We start from the raw sequence: 19,751 nt of genomic DNA on the forward strand, positions 1-19,751 counted from the left end.
AATTTTAAGTTCTTTTGCTCTCTACTACTTGAAGACTGTCATGGGCCAGTAACATCAGGTCACCTGGGGGGTTGTGAGAAATGCAGAACTTTAGGCCTCAGAGCACACTTACTGAATCAGAAATTGGCATTTTAACAAATTCTCAGGTGAAGGTATCTTTTCCTTTTACAGAGGATTATGCTACCCACAATTAAATGCAGTATTTAAAATTCTCAATATAATTATGAAAACTTTTTATCACAGTGTGACTGACAGAGAGGAAGCTGTCTGGTGATCACATTTCCCTTCCCTATTTTTCAAATGCCGTAAGTTAATTGCCTTATTGAATGCTTCCAAAGATGTCCATTTAAAGTTGCTTTTATAAACATGAGAAAAATCAGATTTATAAAGTTCTTACGGAAGCAAATAAACTGATTTCCAAAACTGGCCTCCTCTTCCAGCTAATGCTTACATAAATATTATGACAAGTGCAAAGCCAGCAATGCCATGTGCAACTAAATGACAGAGGATCTGGTTCCACTACTGACTTAAGGGTGGCCTCAGCAGAGGCATCAGTGAAAGAGAAGCCAGGGACTGGAACTGGGTCTGGATGTGTGGTGTGTCACGAGCTAGGTGTGTGTCTCTCATCCTTCCAGGTCTCCTTGTCTCCTTGTCTCTGGAGTGAAGAACTGCTGCCCTGGCTTCTACAGCTACCAGATATTCAGCATTCTACAGTCCTGGGAGATACAGCATTCTGGGAAACCTAAACTGCCCTTGATTCCCTGCACTATTGCCCTGACTCCTGTTGCCAGGAACCACCCACGAAAGGACAAGCTGCTGGAAACCACTGTCTGTCTATACGGCCAACAAAGGACTGGAAATACCTCTTCTGGGAGTAGGCAGGTGCGGGCTTTAGGGAGGGTGGGGCGAGCAGCTCGTGCTCCCTGTAAACAGCTGGCAGCTCAGCCCAGCTGCTCACAGATCAGAGAAGCGTGGGCTCCTCACCCACGTGCAATTATGTGTAAAATACGGCAAATCTAAAAATAGCCTGCACTCAGCCGCAGAGGTTAATACTGTCAATGGCTTTTAACTCAACTGTCAGGATGACAGGAAGGGGAGTAACTATAGCAACAGAAAAACGAACACGTTAAGTCTTCTGAAGTTGACAGGAAAGTTAGGTTTAACAAAACATGTATTTTCAATTCCTGTCTCTCAGTCTTTGAATTCAAGCAATTCAATTATGTGGAAGTAATAAAATTAGAATTTTGGTCTAGTTTTGATAAAACAAATATTCCTTTAGTTTTGGGTTCCAGGACCATAAGGAAAGAACTGCTAACCTGTCAATGTTATTATCTCTATAATTAAAGGACCATCTGAACAAATGCCTTGGTATAATTTTTAACTGAGAGGTTTTTCTCTGTATTTGTTCTGGCAGCTATAAAAGGAGTCTTGAACTGTACTTGACATTTTAAGGCATTACTGCATGTCTGATGAAAATGTAGGGTGAAATGGAATTGTCTTGAAATGAAACGAACTTACTGAAAACAACTAACATTGGGAGAAGACACAGAGAAATACCTGCTGGAACAAGTTTCTGAGGCAGTTCTCACAGCCACTGTGGTAGCCTGTGGCCCAGGGCAGGATGGAGGCCCAGCAGCGCTCATGTCAAGGAGACCACATCATTCTGTTGTGCTATAGCTATTCTTGCTCAAAGAGTTCACATGCCTCATCTTAGGACCAACACACCCTAAATTCTAGCATCTTTCCAAATCATTTGATAAAGGACTATTTAGTTAGGTGCTGAGGAATTTGGTATTGGTCAGGAGTTAGGGGAGAGAATTTGTGTTGAAAACCCAACTCTGGGCCATGCCCTGTGTTGGGCTTTAAAAACACATTCATCTTGGCAGCAAACTGGCAAGGTAGATAACTGGGTCTCCACTGTATATATATATATATATATATATGAAGACATGATCCTAAGCAGGCCGGGCTAAGAAGAGACTGAGTCTGTTCTCACCCTGTGTCCGTCTGCTGCCACACAAGGCTGCTTTTCCTAACACCACTCCGGATACACCTCCAGCTGACTCTTGCCTGGAGTGTAAAGATGGCCCTCCAGGCCCTTCGGCCATTTACAGACTCTCAGTGGCTGTGCTGCATTTCCCAGGCATTAAAAATTGGGCCTCCTGGAGAGTCCCCTTGTGATCTTCCTTTTATCCAGACCATCACTGTTAGTGATTATTTTCGCATCAAATATATCCTTTTGTGCTACCTGTCTTTTCCCTTAATAATATAGCATGAACATCTCCTTAGTTAATAAAAAGCTGTATTAATATTTATTATTAAGATTACATTACACTATGTTATCATCAGTCACTTACTAATATGTTTTTCAGTTGTTCGAATGTTATACTGCTTTGATAATCAGTAAAAATAGAAAATATCATATGGAAAAAAATACTAGGGTACTGAAGTCATTTTTAAAGGCAATACAGTAAGCCAAAAAGTAAATCAAGAGCTTCACCTTAATTAATCTTTTTTTGTCTTTCTCTAATTTTTGCTTGGAATCAAAATTGCCTACATCACAGGAATACCCTTTAATAAACCAATGTCGTAATAGGCAGGTGAAATGAAATCCATCTGTGAGCCCAGGGCCCAGAATTCTTTGTAGCATCTTTTGACCCTACTTTAAAAAGGCAGTCCAGCTATTTATATGGAGAAAAGAAGTTGACAGCTATATGAAGGGATTCTGGCTGAAAGTGAAACATACACACAAAAAACAAATTTAGTTTTGCGGTTAGTTGAAAATTCACATCTGGTATGGGCTTTTCTTTAATTAAAGTGTTTCTTCCTCCCATGCAATGAGAAAATACTCTTACAGTGCTGACTGAAAGACCAAATTCAGAGCGAAAGCTCTTTGAACATTCTGAGGCTTAAGCTGCTTTAAAAGCTGCTATGTGGACCAAACAACTTAGAAATTTCCTAACAGGATTTTCTAGAGTTCCAGGAAATCTTTCTTTCAGTCACTTCTTTGTTCTCCTACTTTGGTCAAAACCCAAGTCAAGCAATACAAGGTTACCCACACAGCCAGAGAAGCAAACATACACATATACACCCACCCACACACTTGCTTTAAAATTAAAATTATAATGATCGAAAATGAGTTATATAATATATATATTATTTATATATAAACTATCTCTCTTCATTACTTCTTTTTGATATATTTTAAAGTGAGATGCTATGAGGGGTGCCTGGGTGGCTCAGTCGTTTATGTGTCTGCCTTTGGCTCAGGTCGTGATCCCAGGGTCCTGGGATGGACCCTGCATCGCACTCCCTGCTCAGATCGCTCTCCCTCTCCCCCCTGCTCATGCTGTCTCTCTGGCTATCTCTCAAATAAATCTCTCAAATATATAAAATCTTAAAAAGAAATAAAGTGAAAGTGGGATGCTATGAGATTCTTGAAAACTTAGTTTTATCTGAATTTTAAAAAAATGATCATAATGAAGCGTATAAATGAACCACTGTGCCGGGGCGGATCAGATGTGACAAGGGTAACAGTTCTTGCTGTGATAAGAGATACTACCTTTTTGCTCACCTTTGGGCATTTCTCCAGTTACTTCCCCTCTTAAACTCTTTCTTTGAAGGAGTGGTCAAGAGAGGAGAAATAGCTAAGGCTAGAACGGGGCCCAGCCAGCTGCTTAGTAACTAGACACTGGTAGACAACTAGCCACTGAGGTCCATCACCTCCCCAACCATAAGAGAACATGAATTCCTTGCTAGAGGCAGTAAAGGTCAGGTCACACTTAAATGACAGCTGTTTTGACTGTGTGTAATGGATTCATGACCTAACAGACTGAGATATCAGTGGAGTCCAAGGAAGAGAGTCCACCTTCTGCAAAGGCCCCACAGATGGGCTACAACTAGGACCCCTGCAGGGGGAAGGGGGCCTCAGTGGATTCTTCGATTTCCCCTCATAAGTGGGATGCATCTTGATTTCTTATACTACTTGCTATTGCCATTTGTCCACACTCACAGAGCACCATATTGGCCCTTGCTATTACAGTATATGTTTTATTTTTCCTAATCTGTTCATAAACCACAGATGCTAGACACTGAAAAATGGAAAAAGAAAGGATGCCCATAAGAGGGCTAAAAAACACTAATAGTCTGCATTCTAAAGTTCTGCAAGCAGAACAGTCACTAAAGCAAAAGATACATGATCCAGCAGAGACCATTTCTAATATAAAATACAGAACTTTCACAATTGTAGAGAATAATGCCTGAAGACTTTCTAATGTGACATATGTATGACTCACATGTAAATGAAACTTCAAACTAGGACATTTCTTAGAATATAAGCAGTCAAAAATAAGAAAAGGTCATGTGGTCCTGACATGCATTTCAGGTTGGTGGTTAAAAACATGTATTAAAAATATATATATAAAGCACTGTCAAAATCCTGATCACATTGGTAATTACAGACAGGCTGGCACAACAGTAGAACTATTTGATCTCAAAAGCTCAACAGTTCTCCTTTTTTTTTTTTTTTTTTAAGATTTATTTATTTGAGAGAAAGTGTGCGTGCGAGCTTGGGAGGAGGAGGGGCAAAGAGAGAGGGAGAGAGTCTTAAGCAGCCTCCACACTGACCGGGGAGCCCAACGTGGGGCTTGATCTCAAGACCCTGAGATCATGATCTCAGCTGAAACCAAGAGCTGGACACTTAACCAACTGTACCACTCAGGCGCCCCTTGAAAGCTCAACATTTCATTTTGGTTTGAGGTAGACAGTTATTTACAAAAGGTAGTGTAGCAGCTGAGAATTGAAATCTGTGGTTAAACTGCTTGATTTTGAATCTCTACTCTATTTACTAGCGACATAATCTTGAGAAATTTTACTAATCTTTCTGTGCTTCAGTTTCCTCATTTGTACAATGTGGATAGTAACAGGACCTCTACCATAAGTGCTGCTGTGAGGATTAATGAGATGATACACATGAAAAGTTTAACACAGGGCCAACTGGATACTGTTGTTATGACTATCATTACTCCCAGGGCCAAAGTAGCTCACTCACCAAGATGAGTGTCCATCACCTTTGCACAGTATTTGCACATGGCATCCAGGTCATTCAACTGCCCTTGAAGGAAGGAAATTTGGGCTTCTAATTCTTCTTCCTAAAATGAAATGGGTAAAGATATGGAAATTTTATTTATTTTTAAAGATTTATTTTAGAGAGAGAGACAGAAAAAGAGAGAGTGTGCACACTTGGTTTGGAGGGAGGGGCAGAGGGAGAGAATCTTCAGGCAGACTCTCACTGACCACGGGGTGTGATGTGGGGCTCAATCCCAAGACCCATGAGATCATGATCTGAGCTGAAACAAGAGTCAGACTCTTAACTGACTGAGCCACCCAGGTACCCCAGCATGGAAATTTTAAAAAATTCAAAAAATCCCCAAAAATCTCCAAGTGATTTGGACAATTTTAAAGACACACAGTGTTTTTTCAGTCATAGACAAACAAAAGAAAATAGCAAATAAACAAGAGCAAACTCACCACTGCTTTCCCTAGCAAAATAAAAGAAAGGATAAAATGGAATTTTTAAAAAATCTGGACATTTTCTAATTGAATGAAAGCCTTCTGCCACATGTAAATGCTTACCCATAAAACCCTGTTCCAAAAAGAGTCCATACAGTATCTTCAATAACTGGGCCAGATAAATTGGGAGAATAAATGTGATTTCAGTGGCTCCTACTCTCTACACAGCTGGGTACAAGATAATCTCTTAAGAGTAAGATTTCCCAAAGCACTTGGAAAAGCTTTGCCCCTACAGCCTTACATTTCCTCTTTTGGTATGTATGACACTAGAGAATTTTACTTATGTGATTGTTTCTAGGAAAAAATACTCTGGATTGAATAATTCTCTAAATGACAATCTAACTGTAACAACAACAACAAAGAACGTCTTTGGTTTTTTTTTTTAATTTTTTTTTTAATCTTTTCAGCGTAACAGTATGCATTGTTTATGCACCACACTGAGTGCTCCATGCAATCTCTGCCCTCTCTAATACCCACCACCTGGTTCCCCCAACCTCCCACCCCCTGCCCCTTCAAAACCCTCAGATTGTTTTTCAGAGTCCACAGTCTCTCATGGTTCAACCTCCCCTTCCAATTTCCCTCAACTCCCTTCTCTCCATCTCCCCTTGTCCTCCATGCTATTTGTTATGCACCACAAATAAGTGAAACCATATGATAATTGAATCTCTCTGCTTGACTTATTTCACTCAGCATAATCTCTTACAGTTCCATCTGTGTTGATACAAATGTTGCGTATTCATCCTTTCTGATGGAGGCATAATACTCCATAGTGTATATGGACCACATCTTCCTTATCCATTCGTCCACTGAAGGGTATCTTGGTTCCTTCCATAGTTTGGCGACTGTGGCCATTGCTGCTATAAACATTGGGGTACAGATGGCCCTTCTTTTCACTACATCTGTATCTTTGGGGTAAATATGCAGTAGTGCAATTGCAGGGTCATAGGGAAGCTCTATTTTTAATTTCTTGAGGAATCTCCACAATGTTTTCCAAAGTGGCTGCACAAACTTGCATTCCCACCAACAGTGTAAGAGGGTTCCCCTTTCTCCACATCCTCTCCAACACATGGTGTGTCCTGTCTTGCTAATTTTGGCCATTCTAACTGGTTTATCTCAATGTGGTTTTAATTTGAATCTCCTTGATGGCTAGTGATGATAAACATGTTTTCATGTGTCTGATAGCCATTTGTATGTCTTCATTGTAAAGTGTCTGTTCATATCTTCTGCCTATTTTTTTTTATGGTTGTCTGTTTTGTGTGTGTTGAGTTTGAGAAGTTCTTTATAGATCCTGGATATCAACCTTTTGTCTGTACTGTCATTTGCAAGTATCTTCTCCCATTCCGTGGGTTGCCTCTTTGTTTTGTTGACCATTTCCTTTGCTGTGCAGAAGCTTTTGATCTTGATGGAAGTCCCAAAAGTTCATCTTCGCTTTTGTTTCCTTTGCCTTTGGAGACATATCTTGAAAGAATTTGCTGTGGCTGATATCGAAGAGGTTATTGCCTATGTTCTCCTCTAGGATTCTGATGGATTCCTGTCTCATGTTGAGGTCTTTTATCCATCTTGAGTTTATCTTTGTGTACGGTGTAAGAGAATGGTTGAGTTTCATTCTTCTACATATAGCTGTCCAGTTTCCCCAGCACCATTTATTGAAGAGACTGTCTTTTTTCCACTGTATATTTTTTCCTGTGGGATTCATCCCTGGGCTACAAGGATGGTTCAACATTCGCAAATCAATCAATGTGACAGAACAAATTAATAAGAGAAGAGAGAAGAACCACATGGTCCTCTCAATTGATTCAGAAAAAGCATTTGACAAAATCCAGCATCCATTCCTGATTAAAATGCTTCAAAGTATAGGGATAGAGGGAACATTCTTGAACTTCATCAAATCTATCTATGAAAGACCCACAGAAAATATCATCCTCAATGGGAAAAAGCTTGCAGCCTTCCCATTGAGATCAGGAACAAGACAAGGATGCCCACTCTCACCACTCTTGTTCAACATAGTATTAGAAGTCCTAGCAATAGCAATCAGAAAACAAAGAGAAATAAAAAGTATCCAAATTGGCAATGAAGAAGTCAAACTCTTTCTCTTCGCAGATGACATGATTCTTTATATGGAAAACCCAAAAGACTCCACCCCCAAACTACTAGAACTCATAGAGCAATTCAGCAATGTGGCACGATACCAAGTCAATGTACAGAAATCAGTGGCTTTGTTATACACTAACAATGAAAATACAGAAAGGGAAATTAGAGAATCAATTCCATTTACTATTGCACCAAGAACTATACGATACCTGGGAATAAGCCTAACCAAAGAGGTAAAGGAACTGTACTCGAGGAACTACAGAACACTCATGAAAGAAACTGAAGAAGACACAAAAAGATGGAAACCATTCCATGCTCTTGGATCGGAAGAATAAACATTGTGAAAATGTTTATACTGCCTAGAGCAATCTATACTTTTAATGCCATTCTGATCAAAATTCCACCGGTATTTTTCAAAGAGCTGGAGCAAATAATCCTAAAATTTGTATGGAATCAGAAGAGACCCCGAATCACTAAGGAAATGTTGAAAAACAAAAATAAAACTGGGGGCATCATGCTACCTGATTTCAAGCTTTACTACAAAGCTGTGATCACCAAGACAGCATGGTACTAGCATAAAAACAGATACATAGCCCAGTGGAAGAGTAGAGAGCCCAGATATGGACCCTCAACTCTATGGGCAAATAATCTTTGACAAAACATCTTTGTTTTTTAAGGAAAAAAACATACATGCAAAAAAATATTTGACAAGGAAATTTAGAAGATTAAGAGATCTTTTTCTCAAAGCAAGAGAATATAGTTATACCCTAGAGATATTGTGGGTTTGGTTCCAGAGCACTCCAACAGAGTATTACAATAAAGTGAGTGAAATGAATTTTTTTGTTTCCTGGTGCATAAAAACTGTGTTTGCATAAATTTTTAAAAAGCTATGTTTATACTGTAGTCTATTAAGTGTGCAATAGCATTATGTCTAAAAAGCAATGTATATACTTTAATGTGGGGCACCTGGCTGGCTCAGTCAGTAGAGTATGTGATTCTTGATTCAGGACTGTAAGTTGAACCCCATGTTGGATGTAGAGATTACATAAAACAGAATCTTAAAAGAAAATATTGCTAAAAATGTTAACCATCATCTGAGCTTTTTGCTGTAAGGACTCTTGTCTCCACATTGATGGCTGCTAACTGATTAGAATGGTGGTTGCTGAACTCTGGGGTGGCTGGGGCAATTTCTTAAAATAAGGTAACAATGAAGTCTCCCATATTGATTGACTCTTCCTTTCCTGAACACTTTCTCTGTAGCACGCAATGCTGTTTGATAGCATTTTACCCACAGGAGAACTTCTTTCAAAATTGGAGTCAGTCCTCTCAAACCCTGTTGCTGCTTTATCAACTCAGTTTATGTGATAATCTAAATCCCTCATTGTCATTTCAATAATCTTCACAGCATCTGCACCAGAAGATTCCATCTCAAGAAACCACTTTCTTTGTTCATCCATAAGAAGCAACTCCTTATCATCTGTTAGCTTTATTGTGAGACTGCAGCAGTCCAGTCCCATTTTCAGGCTCCACTTCCAATTCTAGCTCTCTTGAATTTCTACCACATCTGCAGTGACTTCTCACTGAAGTTCCTGAATGTCTGAAAGTCATCTGCGAGTGCTGGAATCAGCTTTTTCCAACCTCCTCTTAATGTTGATATTCTGACCTCTTCCTGTGCTCCATTAATGTTCTTAATGGCACCTAGAATGGTGAATTCTTTCCAGAAGGTTTTCAATTTACTTTGCACAGATCCATAACAATCACTCTCAATGGCAGCTGGGGACTTACACAATGTATTTCTTAAATAGTAAGACTTAAAAGTCAAAATTGCTCCTTGATCCATGGGCTGCAGAATGGATGCTGTGAATGGATGCGGCCAAGAGAACAACATTAATCTTGTACATTTCCATCAGTGCTCTTGGGTGACTAGGCACATTATCAATGAGTAGAAACATTTTGAAAGGAATCTTTCTTTTTTCCTGAGCAGGAGGTCTCAGGAGTGGGCTTAAAATATTCAGTAAACCATGTTATAAATGTGCTGTCTTCCAGGCTTTGTTGTTTCATATACAGAGCAGTCAGAGCAGATCTATCGTGATTCTTAGGGGCCCTAGGATTTTCAGAATGGTCAACGAGCACTGGCCTCAACTTCCAGTCAACAGCTGCATTTGCCCCTAATGAGATTCGGTCTGTTCTTTGAAGCTCTGATGTCAGGCACTGGCTCCTTCTCTGTAGCTATGGAAGTCCTAGGCGGCATCTTCTTCCAACAGACGGCTGTTTTCATCTGCAATGAAAATCTGTTACTTAGTGCAGCTGCCTTCACTAGTTATCTTAGCTTGATCTTCTGGATCTCCTGCTGCAGCTTCTATATCAGCACTGGCTGCTTCCCCTTGCACTTTGATGTTATGGAGATGGCTTCTTCCTTTAAATCTCATGAATCCCCCCTCTGTTGGTGGAAAAGTTTTCTTCTGCAGCTTCCTCACCTCTCCCAGCCTTCAAAGAATTGGAATGAGTCAGGACCTTGCTCTGATAGACTTCAGCTTAAGAGAATGCTGTGGCCGGTTTGATCTTCTCTCCAGACCACTCAGACTTTCTCACTATCAGCAATAAGGCTGTTTCACTTACTTATCTTTTGTGTATTCACTGTAGCCACACTTCTATTTTCCTTCAAGAACTTTTCCTTTGCATTCGCAACTTGGCTAGCTGTGTGGCACTGGAGGGCTAGCTTTTGGCCTATCTCAGCTTTCAACATTCCTCTCCCACTAAACTTAATCATTTCTAGCTTGTGATTTAAAGTGAGCGTGACTCCTCCGTTCATGTGAACACATGGATGTCACAGTAGAAGCTTATGAACTGGCCTAATTTCAATACTGTGTCCCAGGGAACAGGGGGCCCAAAGAGGGGGAGATAGACAGGGAAATGGTCAGTCAGTGGAGCCGTCAGAATATACACATTTATTAAGTGCATTCTCTCAAATGTGTGCAGTTTGTGGCACCCCTAAACACAATACTAACATCAAAGATCACTTACCACAGATCACAAAAATACATTTATGATGAATGAGTCTGAATGAAATATTGCACAAATTACCAACATGTGACACAAAGACATGAAGTGAGCAAATGCTGTTGGAAAGTGGTGCCATTAGATAGACATGCTTGATGCAAGATTGCCACAAACCTTCAATTTGTACAAAATGTAATATGTGCAAAGCACAGTAAAACAAAGTATGCCTGTAATCCTCATCCTGTACAAATTTAAAACCAAGTTCGTTAGAATACAAAGGAGGGATGTTGCCAGAGGTGGAATAGGCTAAAAAATTGATTTTTCCAGTTTTAGGTGCTTATTCTTTCACATAAGAATCTTCTGAGTTGTTAAGAAGAAAGCAGGAGAAACTTCATGAGATCCGCTTTTTTTTTTCCCTTAGTGATTAAGTACAATTTGACTTATAGATGGAAATTAGCAGTTGAAAAGGTCACCTGTAGGTGTATTACATTTTAGCAATACACAATGCAGCACTGAAAAGCATTGTTTTTAACTACTGCATAGAGAATGAGCCTTTAGAAATATGCATTTAAAAGACTGACACAGGGGCGCCTGGGTGGCTCAGTGGGTTAAGCCGCTGCCTTCGGCTCAGGTCATGATCTCAGGGTCCTGGGATCGAGTCCCGCATCGGGCTCTCTGCTCAGCAGGGAACCTGCTTCCCTTCCTCTCTGCCTACTTGTGATCTCTCTCTGTCAAATAAATAAATTAAAAAAAAAAAATCTAAAAAAAAAAAAAAAGACTGACACAGAAAACAGACATAGCAATAGTTCTAAAACCAAATTATCGTAAAATGCCCACCGTAGGATACAACAGTAACAATCGTGCTCTTAACATTCAGTGCAAAGAGCAGCAGCCTTTCCTCTGATGCTCAAATAATGACCAGAAGAAACTCAGCCAAGGAATGATCAGAGGGGCTGGGGGGTAAGCAGGTGTCACCTTCCTAACCCTTTGGCTAGGCTTTGAGATGGAAAGGGATGGGGAGTTTCAGGGCATTTTTCTTCTCCCTTTTCTCCTTTGTTTCTCCATAGGCTTGAGTTTGTCCTGTTCTGTCAGGGCGCTAGGAATTAGGGAGAGAGGGCTGCATCTGCTAGTTAACTATGGTTATGGTTAGTCTCCAAGATGGCCACCACCAATTTCTTCCCTCCCCTCAGTGTATATGCTGTTCCCCTTCTTGAGAGGGAGTAGTATCTATTTTCCTTCCCCTTGAATCTGGGATGGCCTTGCGACCTGCCTTGACCGAGAGAATGCAGTAAAAGTCACACTGTCAGTTCTGGACTAGCGTAAGAGGCCTGCCAACTTCTGCTTCTTTCTGCTAAAGGAAGATAGCTACTAAGTTGTAAAGAAGTTCTGGCTATTACTGAAAGAGAAAAGAGAAAATACAGAGAGGAAGAGGCCATGGGAGAAGCACTGAGGTTCTAGACATGGAAATGAAACCTTCTGGGACCTTTTGGCACAATCCATATGAAGCCAACTAATGAGTGACTCAGTCAACATCACAGGAAGCAGAACAGCCCAACCAAATTCCTGACCATAAACCTATGAGAAGTACCTGTATTGTTGTCTTAGGGAATGGGATTTTGGAGTGGTGTGTTATGCAGCAGAAGATAACTGAAACAGGGGTAAGAACAGACAAAATACTACGTTGGTACATGGCACGAGGAAATCACGAGTATTATTTCTGGTCCTGCCATTGACAAGTCATGTGACCCTAAGAAATCCTCGCCCAATCTGGGCCTGAATTCAGTACTGTTTGAAGAAGATATAAATCAGACACTTTGCTTCCGAAGAGCTTACAATCTTGTAATCAGAATAGAAGTGTTCTAGAAATTACTGAAGTATGATATAGAGTGCATCCAAGTCTTGTAATAAGAATAATTGTTTTAGAAATCCTGATCCCTACTTTCTGTTCCCTCTACTGAACAAGTCACTTTTTCAGTGGGTTACAGACAATAACCCAGCTTAATGAGCTCAGAACTGTAACAAAATCAGAGCTTGGCAGTCTTTTAAAAAAAGGGGTCCTATCAGTGGTTTAAGTTTCTCCTTACATGTGGCTACCAACTCCCAGTGTGGACAAAGGACACTAGGAATGCATGGCCTCCTGGCTTAAAAACAACCTTTTATTTATTTTATATATTAGTTTAATTTGGATTTAGCAATCACTTCTTTAAATTATAAAAGCCCTTGGGAGCTTTAATCTTCAGTAGTCACTCCTATCTAAGTGGATTTATTTTATTAGTTTGTTTCCTTTTTAAAAGCTGGGAGGAGAGAAGAGTTTGAAAGGAGAGACACTTTCAAAGAGAGAGGCCCAGTCTCTCTGGAGATCTCTTCCTCAAAAATTTTACTGTGCGAGCAGGTATGTAACATTAAATAATAAAAACACGATGAGACCGGTGTCCTCTACATTGTGCAGTGCACAACTTGCATGAGTGCATGGGGAAGCCCTGTGAACATGGCAGCCCACAGCACATGCTCAGTGAGCATGCATGGATATAAGAACACAATTTTCCAAGTTTGCACTTGTGCTTAGGGCTCTGGCGGCAAATGAAGAGCATTTTCTTGCCTAATCCCAAGTAAACCTCAGTACAAATGGAATCTACACTGTAGAAAATGACAACTTTCAATCATTTAAAATGTTTTTTCAGAGGAAAGCCCACCAAATAAGAGGAGCATTCAAACTGAAATAGGTTGAGGAGCTCAAGAAACTCTTTCACTTGGAAATTTGAAATCCAGGGCTTTACCCCTCTAGAGTTCGTGTAATCTTGAAACATTCCTAAACCCTTCAACTTTCTCAGACTTTATAAATAGAAATGGAATCACTTGGAGGCAAAAGGGTGGCTTGTCACTTATTCTTCACTCTATTACATAATTACCAATAAAAGAAGATCCAAGAATTGAGCTTCTAAGATTGCGGGCACCAACTTCATATTTCTATCTTAGCTTCTCATGCTTCACTCTCCCCCAGCTAACATGCTTTAAAACACTGACAGCTTTAGTCATTTGTTTTCAGTAAACTGGTCCTCTGTAATCAAAAACAAATGCTTGGCTAATTGCCTTGAGGTTTTATGGAAACAAGCAGTTAGTGTAATTCTGATGTGTAATAAGACACTGAAGAGAAATCCTTATGATATTTACTCTGGCATATATGTTCTGCCTTCCATTACAGGAGGGAGTGCTGGATGAGGCCGCAAGTCTGGCAAGAGACATATCTAGGTCCAAATCAAGTTCCTGCCAGTTACTAGCTGTGTAATATTGGATAAGTTTTGTAATTCCCTGTTCTCCTCACCTCCACTGGCAGAAATGGTGGGAGACTGAGATGAGAGCATGGGCAGAGTATCTGGCACTGAGCAGGTATTCAATAAAGCCAATTATTCTTTCTTTTAAAAATTTTGTTTGTAATCAGGTCAAAACAGTGAAATGGAATATAAGTATAGGTCTTTATGATTTACTGCTGGAAAACACTGGCTCATAGTTTCAAAAACTTATGTGGCTTAGTCCAGAAAGACTAATTAGGGCTAAAGGCAAAAAATGGATGGAGGTTTAAGAAGTTCAGCCACGTGTACACTAGAGTGTGCAACACTACCTCCCATACTTGGCAGTCCTGTAGGGCAGGACCGGAGAATGGGGGCAACTCCACCTTAAGAGAAAAACAGCTGGTACTCAACGCTTTATAGCAACTACAATACGCCAGCCACTGAACCTTGCCTGCATTAACTCACTTAATCCTCACAACAACCATGAAGTGGATTCTCTCATTATTTCCTGCATGGTACACTATCTCTCTCTGTGTAAGTCACATTTTCTGCAAGCGTGTGCCAAGGTTTAGGCAGCTAATTGAGGACCCAAGTCACTTGGCCCACTCTCCCCTTTCTTCCTTGGGGATGCATTCTTTCTTAGGCTTGATTACCATGGTTCTTCCAATGAATAACCTCACATCTCAGTTTCCTTGAAGAGAGACTCACCAATTACAATGTTAGGTCCTAACCCCAAATTCCTTACTAAATTGTTTTCCTTTAAAAACACTGATGTATGATTGGATATATTCTATTTTTTGTTGTTTTGACTGTATCTGAAGACATTTTTTAAAAGTTTATTTTTCAGAAAGTAGTGTTTCCATGTCCTTCACCCCCCCCATAGCTGATATATCATTACACTTCTACTCAAATATTATCAACTGTATAAATCTGTTAATATTATATGGACTTTTTATATCAATATTATAAAATGATTCAATGTCTGTCTGTTATTTCCTGGTTTATAGCACAAGCTTTTGGATTTTATAATTTATTCACTGATTCATTAATGTACTCAGCAATATATCCATGTGTACTCTTAGATCCTGTGGGAAGTACAATGATGAATGAGACATGGACTCAGATCTCGATAAGTTAAAGGGAGGCGTGAGAGGAATAGCGAATTCTATAGAAGACAGGAAAGATGAGGCTTCGCAATTCTAGGGGGAGCAGATGACTTCCGATACAAGAGGTGGAACAGAAAGCAAGAGTTTCTGGAAAAAGGCAGCGATTTGGGAACTGGCTCAGAAGAAAGGATGAATAGAAGTATTTTAGGAGGGGCCCCTGGGAGGCTCAGTGGGTTAAAGCCTCTGCCTTCAGCTCGGGTCATGATTCCAGGGTCCTTGGATCGAGCCCCGAGTCAGGCTCTCTGCTCAGTGGGGAACCTGCTTCCTCCTCTCTCTCGGTCTGCCTCTCTCTGCCTACTTGTGATCTCTATCTGTCAAATAAATAAATAAAATCTTAAAAAAAAAAGGCGTTTTAGGAGACAGGGGCCCGGTAAACGAAGAGAAGTCCGAAGTGTGGGCCCCGGGCAAAGAACCCAGCCACTGAGTCGAGCCAGAGCAGGGAGAACAGCAGGGTCAGCAGGAAGGCTCCCCTCCCTTCCCGTTCCTCTCTGTACATTTTTCCTTCAGACAGTGACGGTTTAAGGGCTGTGGTCTGACACACACACCCCTCACATGCACCAGGCTCACGGTGACTGTAACGGGTGGCAGCAGAGACACTGTCCACGGATGTTTTCAAAGCCCGCAGTCCTTGGTTTGGGAGAAGAGGGGGGCAGGAAGAGCCCCCGTGTGGAGTTCTGTTTGGCTTCCCTGGGGTGCCCTCGGATAGCAAGAGAAGCAGGCAAGAGAACCGACACCAACTGCAGCAGCAGGAACAGGCCAAATATAGCAACCAGAAGACAGGAAAGACGCCCCGTCTTTCTCGAACAGATGGGTGAACAAGAAGTGGGAAGTGAGGGAAACGGAAAGTCTCAAGGAGAAAAGTGGGCAGGCCGCGGATGTTCTGAGGAAGCTGTGGTGTACACAAGGGCAAATACACACGCGGTGTGGATGAGATCCAAGCCAGAGCATATGGTATCAGCAGAGGAAGACACTACCCAAAAAAACGGAAGAGGAGCACAAAGCCAACTTGAGAGGAGTATAAAAATAAGCCGTCTGGGTGTGTCAAGTGGCACTGCCGTGTTGGAGCACGCCGAATCTGACCATGAGCCCTGCAGTCGGTACAGACTGTGTTCGCGTGTGCCGTCTCCGTGACCCTGACAGGAGCGCCAAGCTGTCTGACCCTCCATGTCCTGTCTCTAAAACTGGGCTAATGCTAATTCCTATGCCAGATGATTGGTGGAGGACTGGATTACATTAGATTTTCCATATGAAGTGCTTTGCATGGTGTTTGGCACGCAGTAGACACTCAATAAATGTTCATATTATTGCCGTCTCTAGATTATTTATAGAATTCTAGGAAGTTACTCCAAGGAATTATGGATACAGGCAAAAACATGACTCCCAGGACAGTCCCCACACATTCAATGGCAGCATGCATACACACATACTCCACACAAATCCTCAATGTCTAATGACAGGTGACCTAGGTAATTTTTGGTACCTTCATGAACAGAATTTATTATGTGACTTTTTGAAATGTTCTCCTAGGAGAACAATTAACAATAACATCATGTATTAGGGGAAAACAAGTTACAAAGTATAGGAAAAGAATGATTGTGGGAAAAAAAAAAGGAAAGATAGTCACCAAATGTTCATATTGGTTATTCTCTAAATTGTGGGGTAATGGATATTTTTTCCCATTTCTTTTATTTTTTGATTTTCCACAATGAAACCTGATCAAATTTTTGCAAAAACAGAATTAACATATTATTAAAAAAACAATAAAGAGGAAAACAGAGGAAAAAGTAAAAGATGATTACCAAGGAGAAGATGTTACTATTTTTTAAATCACCAAAGATTATTCCAAATCAAACTCTAAACAACACTACAATCTAAACAAACCTGTACCCTAAACAACACTGAACATTAAGAATAAGTTACATGAAAAAATTGTAAAAAGTAAATAACTACCATATTTTGTCTAGTGTGCAAACCTTGAGTATACTCTCAGGGCAAAGGGTCTCCTTCTATTCATTTGAAGTAGGAACATCAGTGCTGTATGTTGTTCTTTATGGACTGCCCAGGAAGAATGAGATTCTTAAAGATACTTAAAAAAGTAAAGATGGTAAGTGAATTCCCCAGTAAATAAAACAGTTCCTGCTTTCAGACAGGATGTAAGCAAACATGTTTAAATATGATGGAAATTCTGAACTGAAATTCAAAGCTTAAGGTGTTGTATTTTAAGATAACAAGTGATATTTCAGTGCTGAACTTGCCTTTCAAGATAATCTACTTTGACCCCTTCATTTTATAAATAAACTTTAACATGGCTGGGTAGTCAGTGGCAAAATTTACATGAGAAGACTTCCCTGTTTCTCAGATGCTGAAACAGCATTATGTCCCACCACTGAGATGCACCCTACCTGCAGATACCAGAGATATCCTCCAAGGATTGTTTTTTTGTAACAGTCACTGAGACCTCTCCTTCTACCTGCATCATGCTACAATGATGATGTTCCTTCCTGCCTATGTAGTCGAGAACAAAAGACACTAAAGCCTAAACTTGACATTATTTTGTATGACTTCATACTATTAAAAACCACTACACTGAAGAATACTGCCTCTGGGTTAGACGGTGGCATAGGAAACACCAGGAATCTCCCCACTCGAAAACAATTACACTGGCAGAATCTGTGTCCTCTAACTAATTTAGAAAGCTGCAGTCCACTGAAGGCTGACTACTTCCAGGGGAAGGCTTGAGGGTAAACAGAGGTTAATTTTGGTCCATTTCAGCTCTTAGCAGAATAGCACCTCCCATTCCCCATCCCTAGCCCTGCAGCAAGCAGTGCTGTATTTGTTCCCAGAGCAGCTTGCATGCAACGTGAAAGCCAGGATAGGACCCTGTCCTCCAAACATCAGGGATTTGTACTCTGATCACTGATTGCTAATTTTGATCACAAGGGTGGAGACAAAGAAGAGAGTGGTCACTACTGTTGCACCCACTCCCGGCGCCCCCCACCAACCTCTAGTGGATTTAAAGAGTCTGCATTCTATCTGCTACTTCATTTTTCTTTTTCTCATTTTTCATTTTCTTTTTTCCCCCTTTGGGGAGCCAACAATGAAAAACTAGAACATTCAAAAGCTACTACATATATGGGGGAAGAAGTGACTGCATATGCCCAGGGTAAAGCACAGGTTCAGAAAAGACCTGAAGAGACCATAAATTTAAACCTCAGGCTGATCCTTGGTACAGAGACAGTCTACAAACAAACAAACAAACCAAAAAAAACAAATCCCAATAACAAAAAACAGTAAACCCGGGAAAGGGGGAGAATATTATTTCCAAGTTACCATATTATTAGATTAAAATGTTCAGTTTTCAATAGCAACAAAAAAGTACAAGACACATAAAGAAACAGGAAAGTATGACCCATTCAAAGGAAAAACACAATTCAATGGAAATTGTCCCTGAAAAAGACCTGATAATAGATCTACTGGAAAAAGATTTTTAAACAGCCATCTTAAAGATGCCCAAAGAACTTAGGGAAGATGCGGAAAAATCAAGAAAATGATGGATGATCAAAATAGAAACATCAGTAAAGAGACAGAAAATCTAAAAAGAAACCAAGAAAGAAATCCTGGAGCTGAAAAGTAACAAGTGAAAAATTCACTAGAGGGATTCAAAGGCAGCTTTGGGTAGGCAGGAGAAAGAATCTGCAAATTTGAAGACAGAACAAGAGAAATTACTGAATATGAAGAGCAGAAAGAAAAGACTGAAGAAAAGTGAACAGAGCTAAGAGACTTTTGGCAAAACATCAACTAGACCATTATGCATATTGTGAGAGTCCCAGGAAAAGAGAACGGGGTAGAGAGGCTGATAATGTCCTGTACTTAATGAAAGACATGCATATAAACATGCAAGAAGGTTAACTGAAAGATACCCATACTGAGAACATTATATGTGAATTAAAGGTTCAATACAGCAAGAAGACAAAATAATTATAAATATTTACACATTTAACAATCCAGTAATATATATGAAGCAAAAACTGACAGAACTGAAGGGAGAAAAAGGCATTCCCACAACAAGAGCTGAGACTTCAATACTCTACTCTCAACAATGTACAGAAAAACAAGACAAAAGATAAGTAAGGAAATAGAGTATTTAAATACTGCAATAAACCAACTAGATATAACAGACATGTACAAACACCATATCCAATAACAACAGCATACAAATTCTTCTCATATGTTCACAGATTTTTTTATAGAATAGACCATATGTTAGGCCACAAATTAAATCTCCATAAATTTTAAAAGACAGGTATCATACAAAGTATCCTCCTTGACCACATGAAGATAAAGTTAAAAATCAGCTGTAGAATTAAAACAGGAAAATTCATAAATATGTAGAAAATTAAAGAACAAACTTTAAAACAACAATGGATCCAAAAAGAAATTATAAGAGAAATTAGAGAATATTTAGAGATAAATGAAAACAAAACCCCAATACAACAAAACTCATGGCATTCAGCAAAAGCAGTGTTAACGGTAGAAATTTACAGATATAAATGCTCATATTACAAAAATAAAAAAGATCTCAAATCAACAACCTAATTATACAACTTAAGGAAAAAATTAAAGCCAGACCTAG

The 19,751-nt window shown here is 40.0% G+C and overlaps 1 protein-coding gene across 15 annotated transcripts in view; it reads right to left on the reverse strand.

Moving 5' to 3' along the window:
• Window positions 1-19,751, reverse strand: part of TBC1D5 (TBC1 domain family member 5) — a 546,098-nt gene that overhangs the window by 19,187 nt on the left and 507,160 nt on the right. For all 15 annotated transcript variants that reach the window (XM_082684967.1, XM_082684972.1, XM_082684966.1 and 12 more), the window contains one exon: window positions 5,051-5,150. In XM_082684967.1, the coding sequence (XP_082541093.1) occupies window positions 5,051-5,150 (100 nt within the window). The remainder of the gene's footprint in view (window positions 1-5,050; window positions 5,151-19,751) is intronic.

Source organism: Mustela nivalis, assembly GCF_964662115.1.
Source record: "Mustela nivalis genome assembly, chromosome: 1".
NCBI classification, from domain to species: Eukaryota; Metazoa; Chordata; class Mammalia; order Carnivora; family Mustelidae; genus Mustela; species Mustela nivalis.